The sequence below is a fragment of the Cimex lectularius genome, unplaced genomic scaffold (assembly GCF_000648675.2).
Source record: "Cimex lectularius strain Harlan isolate CLEC.00 unplaced genomic scaffold, Clec_2.1 scaffold33, whole genome shotgun sequence".
NCBI classification, from domain to species: Eukaryota; Metazoa; Arthropoda; class Insecta; order Hemiptera; family Cimicidae; genus Cimex; species Cimex lectularius.
In genome coordinates, this window is record NW_019392683.1 from 1,756,687 (window position 1) to 1,765,534 (window position 8,848).

Sequence of the window (8,848 nt, forward strand, 5' to 3'; positions counted from 1 at the left end):
AATTGTTTTTTTAAATGTCTTATTTTTTACAATCAAACCTATTTTTGTAGGCAAAATATGAATAAACATACACATATAATACATTAAAATTTAAGGGTGGCGCGTATGTTTTTCCAGTTAAATTTCTTCCTGTACAACGTTCGTAGTATAACATAATTATTCAAGACTGAGACACAGTTAAACTTCAAGAAAGTTCACAGGTAACCAAAGTTGAAAAATAGAACAAAAAATACATCATATCCACAAAATATTCAGTTAAAAATTACGTAAAGTTTAAAAGTTAAATGTGTCGATCTCTGTTTACGACCTCACGCCCACCGACCAATATTGGTCTATTGTGCAATCTCTATCAGACTCTTCTTTATGGGTAAAGCTTTTTACCAGATCATAAAGTTTTTCAGGAATTCTTCTGGACTTTATGAGAAATCTTTTCCTAGGAATGCAAAATCGTTTAACGGCGTGATTCGTGTCACTGAAGGGAACAAAACCTTTTTTAAAACTTTTTTTTTAATTTTTAATTTTATGTATAATTTTTTTGTTCTTTACTCAATAATTGTTTTTTTTAAATGTCTTATTTTTAAACCAAACCTGTTTTTAGTAGGCAAAATATGAATAAACATACACATATAATACATTAAAATTTAAGGGTGATATTTTGTCCAGTATGTACATAAATATATTTTTTGTGGTTGATTTTTTTTTCCTTGGCTACAAGTGTTATTGTATTTATTATTTAGTTATAATCTGTTCTTTTTATCTAATGTTAAGTTTTTAAATACTAAATTTTTATGTATGTTTCGTGTACTCTTGACTGTTCACTTTTGGATTATTTGACTCGTTTGAACTGCAATAAAATGAAAAAAATGAATGAACTGCCGACCAAGTTAAACTATAAGTGAATTTATTGAAATATAAGTGAACTATTTTTCCTTTTATTTGGATTAAAGAATTGAAATTCAGTAAGTTTCTTAGAGTAATAATATTAAGCTCTCCAGTACTTTGGTGACGATGGAGTAAAAAAGTAGGCGATGGCGACGTCCAAAGATAAGAAGTAGGTGGTAGGTCAGGAGTCTCAACAGTTCTTTATCTTCTCGTAAAGAACATGATTATCTCCTCTAGGCCACAAACGCAAGCCTTTATTTTGATAAACTTTTAAAAAGACTGATTAATTTTAGTTCAACATGTCTCAAGTTCAATTCCATTTGAAGTGATTAAGTAATTTAGGTGAGTAAACTTCAGATTTTGTTGGTTGTTTATACTTGTCCCAATGACCTAAAGTGCATGTGTGTTTGTTATTCTTACCCTGTTCTTATTAATCTATTTCAATCCTTGGTTTTTTTTAAGTTTTAAACTGTGTTCAATGAATTCATCTTGCAATTTTATTAATTTAAATTATAATTCGACTGTCTTTTTGAAATAACGCTAAGAAATTTTCAGTTCCAGGAGAGAAAGAATCAGCAGCTGGAGTAAATAATCAAAACGATACTGGTTTATAATGGAGAACGAGGCGAGTAAAAGCTCGCAGTGGAAGCTTGAAACGTTTACGCCTGTTTTTCTCCTTCTAACTGCCGTCCCGCTTGCTATCATGCTCTGGTTGGGCAATGTAGCTTTCAATATAATCAAATCTGGAAATGATGGTATTGTTGTACATTTATATACTTTGGACAGCTATTAACTATATTTTTAAACTGTACACTAGATAAGGTTTGTTTTAAAGGGAGCTTTGGACCGCTGTCTCGTACAAGGCTTGGTTGAGATTTCGTTGGAGCCTCTTGTTTTGTCTGCTTTTCTTGTGTTCCTGGTTGACCTCGGGAAGATAATTTGTTCTCACTTCACTCAGACAAGTTTCATAATAGGAAAATCAACCCTCCCATTCCAGATTTCAACTAGTTGTGTTGTTAAATTAGCGAAAACATTATTAAGTTGAAGATGGGATGATGTATCGACCCGCTTGTTGAACAACTTGAACAGAGGGTCTTCGGTGAGGTCACAACAGAAACGACAATTTTTATTTTACAATTATATCGAAGCCCTGATGATGACGACATAATTGTCGAAAGCTCGGCAAAAACTTAAAAAATTGTCCTTTCTGTATTGACCTCACCGAAGATCCTTCTGTTGAAATTATTAAGTTGGTTCCAGACATGCGATATTCGCCGAATGCCGCCGAATATTTGCCAGGTCTCAAGATGCTCGTCTTGGCATTCGCCAAATAGAGTGCTTACGGGATTTTTACAACCAGTTTGTGCAGAAACAGCGAATATTCTGCTACTGTTCATATTCAATTACTGTTTTGAGTAATGGCTTCAGACTCGGCCACAAATCAGCCAGAGAGTACTGTTGCCCCATCTTACTTTCGATCAGTTTCAAAGCATTCCAAATTATTGGTTCATTTATATGGTGTTGATAGAGGAACTCCAAAATTGTAATGTTGGGCCAATCCATTCTTAACCAACAGAAACAATGCTATGTTGTTCTTTCATTAACACGTTTATACTAGTTAGGAATTGTTTATTATTTAAAAAAAAAAAACAGTAGTTAAGTACTAAAGTAGAAAGTAGAAATATACTTTTGATCCGTTTCCAAGCACTTGTTCTGATTTCTTAATTCGGAAGAGAAGCGTTCCAAATTTTTGGTTCAAATTGAGGAACTCCAGGACTGTTAAATTGGACCAACAGAAATAAAGTTATGTTTTTCTTTCATTAACACTTCTATACTTGTTAGGAATCGTTTATTATTAAAAAATAAATATCCGTAAATAGAAGTAAATAATAACTGTTGATTGATGATTACATTTCATGATTGATGAGTACAGTTGATTTCCGAATGTTTGGATGCTTTGAGTTGGGCAACTTCATCAATATTCATGCACTTTGAAGTGGACAAGAAAAACCAACAATTAGCTGAGGTGGTGAGCATCAAATATTGTCGCCCGGTGAATAACGAGCACCGATCCTCACTAGTCTGGATTTGGCGAACCTTTGCTCGGCATTTGGTGAATCCACATGTCTAGAGCTACCTTTACACTGCTTCATTTGGGATGCTTAACTTACTTTCAAAGAATATTGTAACTTATTAAATTGTAACGACTGTGTGCTACTCCCCCTCATTGCAAGAATGACTGATTTTTTTTAGCCCAGGGCTTTCTAATTGAGGTACCCTTATAAGCTCAGCCAGAATCCTGAACATCCTCTTCTCCTTACTAGGTTGATGCAATTGCAGCAGCTGCGCCAGATATTCTGTTGGAGATGGTCCTCAGAGTGTCTTATCCCCATTAAACCTGGGGTAGTGGTCTTCCTCAAGAGTACATGCAGCTCCTGCTTAGCTGTAATTCTTTCCAGGTCCTTGTGCACAAGGGTCGTCAATAGTAAATACTAAAGCTAGTTCTTTTTTACGACTTGCCCACGACATAGTAACCCTCCCTCTTATGGACTTAGGACCCTACTTCTCTTTCTCTTTTATGCAGTGATTTTCCCCCAGAATGCATCTTTTGTTTTTATCCATTTTTTTTTTTTTTTTCAAAAAATATACAATTTTATTCATCACGTCTGCCTTGTTTTAATAGGGTGACTTTGGGAAAAATATTAAGACAAATAAAATTTTATTATTTTGTCCAGTCTCTCATGAGCCAAAACGTTTTGATGTAACTTTCCAGAATAGTGAAAAGGAGAGACGTAACTATTTCAAATGCTCATCAATGTACATATTTTGAAAGGTTTTTTGATCTGAATTCATTGGTGCAAATGGTTTTCAATTTGAAAATCTCAGGTTATTCAAACCAAGAGCCAATTTTTTCTTGATTCACTCCACTTTTTCTTTTAACATTTTTTACCATAAGTCGAGCCGTATAAAAACTAAAATTTAGTGTGATGATTTTTAAGATGAGTGTTAACTATGTATTAAAACATTCCAGTCTTTTTTTGGGATTACTTAAAAGCCTCAAGTGCCAACAAAACAATTTTTATTTATGTTTTTTTAATTATCAGTTAATTCCTTCTTTTTTTTTCTTTTTTTTTTTCCGGCTGGCTAACTACTAGGGTCATTGCCGGCACCTCATGAATATAAGCTTCGTGCATTTTTCTTTGTTTCATTTCAACTTTATCTCTATCTCATTCACTATATCTCTTCTTTTAATTTTGTTTCCTACCGACCAAACGGAGGAGTGTCTTGTTGCTCTTTCCTACCATCCCACACGTGGTTTGTTAAAAATACTTCAATATTTACAGACTCACGAACAATACCCACTCACGCTTATTTATTACCTAATCTACAGTTGGCAGGGCTCAGAGTAAAGGTGCACGACTGAGGTCCTGCCCCTACAACTAAATAAAAAGTCGGTAGGATAGTCATAATCCTACCGACTTTCTTCTATTCATGCTAATAAATACATTCATACAGTATGTACAGCATTTCATTCATCCATTAGACTAATTTCCTTTTGACGGGCTTGTGGAGTACTCGATATTCCTCGACATCCACGTCCATTTACACAAAACATTCACGCTAATAAATACATTCATATTGGAGAGGTCACAGCATCTCGGTAGTATTACTACAACCTTGATAGCGACCTGTCCCTCACATCACACAACAAATATATAATTACCTAAACTAATTTGGCGGGCCTTTGAGTTAATTGATATTCAGTCACAGCCACAGCCAGATATACCTCATCACTCACGCTAATAAATACATTCACACTGCAAAATGGAGATATACCATGTTGGTTGGTTATATGTATCCATACGCATTTATCAATTTTAAGTACCTAATAAGATTATCTTTGAAGTCACTGTTATGCTTAAGAACTATTTCCAGATTAGATGGTAGGTCACACTGTTCTCGGTACTCTCTTAACTTATTACATTCCTCTAATAGGTGTCTCACCGTTACCGGGTTTCCACAGAGTGGGCAGCGTTTTTGACTTCTACCCACTAAGAGGTGACCGTGCGTGAGACGGGTGTGACCTATTCGCAACCTTGTTAATATTATTTTGTTACGTTTTTCAAAATTCTCCACGGGCCATGGCCTCACCGTACTTTTATGTATTTTTACTTTTTCATTACTTTCGTTCCAGCGAGCCTGCCATTTGCAATAAATCGAATTCATTTTTGTTTTTAGATCCTTCAGGCTAATGGTCGGGGTCATGTGGGGTCATTAATTCCTTTAAATTTGTATTTGTGGACCAAAATTTGCATCAAGCTGAATCACACTTTAATGGGCAACATCTAGAGCATCCTGTTAGCCATGTTATTTGACGGAATTATTGCTAAGTTTTGAAACATCTGAAACGATTAATTTACCTACCAGTTAAAATTATAAACAAATAGATTGATTCTTGGTTGAAGAGGATTTGATTTTTCTGAAAAACAATGTTCAGAAGTAGTATTTTACAAATAACTTGAGAAAGCTTGCTCCAAATTAAAAATTGTTTGCAATGTTGAAGTCAATGCAGAAAAACCGCCAGAAAAATTATTTCTGTATAATCTTGTGCCTCGAGCTACACTTCCGCTTGATCTCTCTACGCTAAACCTCGTTTTTACACCTATTTAATTACCTGTTTTATTTATCTTATGAGTCAGTTCTTATTTAATTTGTGAAATTTGAGAATAAGACTCCAAATTATACAAGACTATGATTGACTCAGGCCTAAAGTAGCGTTGTTGACTGAAATTGATATGTTACAGAAAAGACCTTGGAAATATTTTTTGACAAACGTACAATACATTTAAATTGTCCACATTGAATTCCTTTCCTTTTATATATACAGGGTGAGTCAATTTTCGGTGCACCATTGGAAAATCAACTTGTGTGCATTTAAATCTGACTCAAGGCCTATTTCTTTTGATTTTAACATTAAAAAAAGGAAGCGAGTCAATTTTTGATGCACCATAGGAAAATCAACATTGGTGCATCTAATTATGACTCGGCACATTTTATTTTGTTAGTCTCGTACCAAAAAAATAGGTGAGTCACTTTTCAATGCACCATTCGTTACAAATTAGTTTTAGTAGGTTGGAAGGAAAATAAACAAAACCAATATTATTAAAACATTATTCAAACACAATGTAAAAATTTAAAAAAAATCTTTAGAAATTAATTTGATTAAGGTTTAAGAGTATTTTTTTCTGGTAAAGTAAAAAGATTAAATAAATGTAACAATCTCCTTTTTTCTGGTAAAGTAAAAAAATTAAATAAATGTAACAATCTCCTTTTTTTCTGGTAAAGTACAAATATTAAATAAATGTAACAATCTCCTTTTTTCTGGTAAAGTAAACAAATTAAATAAATGTAACACTCCTTTTTTCTGGTAAAGTAAAAAAATTAAATAAATGTAACAATCTCCTTTTTTCTGGTAAAGTAAAAAAAATAAATAAATGTAACAATCTCCTTTGTTAGCAAACCAAAAATGTTCAAAATCATTATAATAATTGTTCGAACAGACCTCTATTTGCTGCAACACAGTATCCTAGTCTATCGTAAAACGATGATCGGACAAAAAAAAAAAAACTTTTAAACCTTAATCAAATTAGTTTGTGAAGAATTTTTTTAATTATTTTTACATTGTGTTTGAATAATGTTTTAATAATATTGGTTTTAAGAAGTTCTTTTCAGAGGATCTTCGGAAGAGGTCAAATACCTCAAGAAATTTTGACCTCTTCCGAAGATCCTCTGAAAAGAACTTCTTGTATCCAGCAGGTTGATAATCTATTTTCATCTTAATATTGGTTTTGTTTATGTTCCTTCCAACCTACTAAAACTAATTTTTAACGAATGGTGCATCGAAAAGTGAGTCGCCTATTTTTTGGTACGAGACTAACAAAATAAAATGTGCCGAGTCATAATTAGACGCACCAATGTTGATTTTCCTATGGTGCACCGAAAATTGACTCAGTTTCTTTTATTAACATATTAATCAAAGGAAATAGGTCTTGAGTCAGATTTAAACGCACCCAAGTTGAGTTTCCAATGGCACGTCAGAAAATTACTCACCCTGTATATATATAAAGTTCTTCTTTTTTGTAATTTCTTAATCCCACTTTTGAAATCATTAGCACTCGGTTATAGTCTGTGAAGTAAAACATTGTGATTTGTTTGTGCGGGGTCAAACATTTGTCATTCTAGTCCGACTTTGCATGCACTCTGGTTTTGTCTGTCATGTATGTTTCAAATAATCGGAGACAATCAAGCGACATATTTTAAATATGGACTTAAGTTAGTCATGTCTGATTATCTCTGAGTTCAGTTTTTCTTGATTTGTATGAATATTTATTAGAAACTGTTCTATGTAAAATTAAATCATACTGTTTTTTTAGATGTGATCCCTCCAACCAGATGGCTCATGTCTACATTAGCCCCGATGCTTGTCGTTTCTTGGGGTTTAAAAAAAAAGTCTCTCAACAAAAGTGGTGCCATTGTTGGTGTGTGCCTTTTTATAATTACAGCAATTCAGAAATATAAAATTTATAAACAATTCTTTCACAGGTTTGTTTATCGGTTTTATTCTGACCCTTTCCAACTATGGATTCATGTTGTCCCTAATTGTTATGTTCATTACTTCATCCCAGGCAACCAAATTCAAATCAAAGCTAAAAAAGAGACTCGAAGTCGATCATAAAGAAGGTAAGCATGCAAGTTTTGTTAAAAAGGAATGGAAATTTTGTATAATATTTATAGGAGGTCAGAGGAACTGGATACAAGCGCTGTGCAATGGGGGGATGGCAACACAGCTCGCGCTACTTTATTTACTAGAGGCTGGAAGTGGAGAAAGACCAATAGACTTCATCCAAGACTATCGCTCATCCTGGTTAGCACTTGGTGTTGTAGGTAACTTTTCTCTATATAAATTGTTTCTCTAAATGTAATTGTACAAGTTTTGAATTTTTCTTTAGGAACTATAGCATGTGCAAACGCTGATACCTGGGCTTCAGAGTTAGGCACCGTTTTATCCAAATCCGATCCTTGGTTAATAACTACTGGCAGGAAGGTTCCAAAAGGTGAACGGTTAATTATTATTCAAGACATTGTCGTCAATTTCAGTTACATTTTAGGTGTGAACGGTGGCGTATCACTGATCGGACTTTTAGTGAGTCTTGTCGGTGGGTGTGTGATCGGTGCGAGTTATTACCTGGTGGTTGTTTACACAGCAGATAGTAAACACATCGGGGAATCACCACCACAATGGCCCATCATTCCGACTTCAGCTTTGGCCGGCCTCCTGGGCAGTGTAGTCGATTCTGTCTTAGGCGCTACACTCCAGTACTCTGGTTAGTATATTAAAAAAAAAAAAAGTCGTAAACTTGACATGTGTTTTGTCCAGGTGTGGATAAAAAGACAGGATTGGTCGTTGAACATGTTGGACCAGATGTGGTGTACATTTGTGGGAGACGGATTCTCGACAACCACAGTGTGAACCTAATTTCAACGATAATCACCGGACTGGTCACGCCGCGGATAGCCAACATGATCTGGCCATATTAGCCACTAAAACATTCCCTCCATTAAAAAAAATATATAAATGTCCTAGGTATTATTATTATTCAAGAAAACTGTAAATAAGTCTTTATGTATATGAAGAAATAAAACACTTTGAATATTGTAAGTGTTTGGTTTTATTATTAACCAGTTCATTATTTGTAATCCTGATCCATGTACATAGCTTTTCAAAGGAAGTTATATTTGTTAATACTTATTAGCTATTACCAACTAAAAAAGATATACAAACATGAATTTACCAGTACAAATCTATGTAGAAAGATTTTTTTTTTTTTTTTAGAAAAGCAGACACAAGAAGAATCTTCCTCAGATTATTTTTACATTTAAAGCCACAGCTTAAAAAGCAGGAAAT

At 33.9% G+C, this 8,848-nt stretch overlaps 1 protein-coding gene across 3 annotated transcripts; it reads left to right on the plus strand.

The window, feature by feature from the left end:
• Positions 1 to 905: 905 nt before the first annotated feature.
• Positions 906 to 8,602, plus strand: LOC106662619 (transmembrane protein 19). Of its 3 annotated transcripts, XM_014386823.1 has the most exons (8): positions 906 to 1,224; positions 1,438 to 1,637; positions 7,317 to 7,421; positions 7,486 to 7,623; positions 7,678 to 7,827; positions 7,893 to 7,997; positions 8,052 to 8,267; positions 8,321 to 8,602. In XM_014386823.1, the coding sequence occupies exons 2-8, from the start codon at positions 1,496 to 1,498 to the stop codon at positions 8,479 to 8,481; spliced, it is 1,017 nt and encodes a 338-aa protein (XP_014242309.1). In that variant the 5' UTR covers positions 906 to 1,224; positions 1,438 to 1,495; the 3' UTR covers positions 8,482 to 8,602. The 3 variants fall into 3 exon arrangements, with proteins under 3 accessions (XP_014242309.1, XP_024081464.1, XP_024081465.1); XM_024225696.1 differs by having other exon boundaries at positions 7,486 to 7,827; XM_024225697.1 differs by lacking the exon at positions 906 to 1,224 and having other exon boundaries at positions 1,452 to 1,507.
• Positions 8,603 to 8,848: the final 246 nt, after the last annotated feature.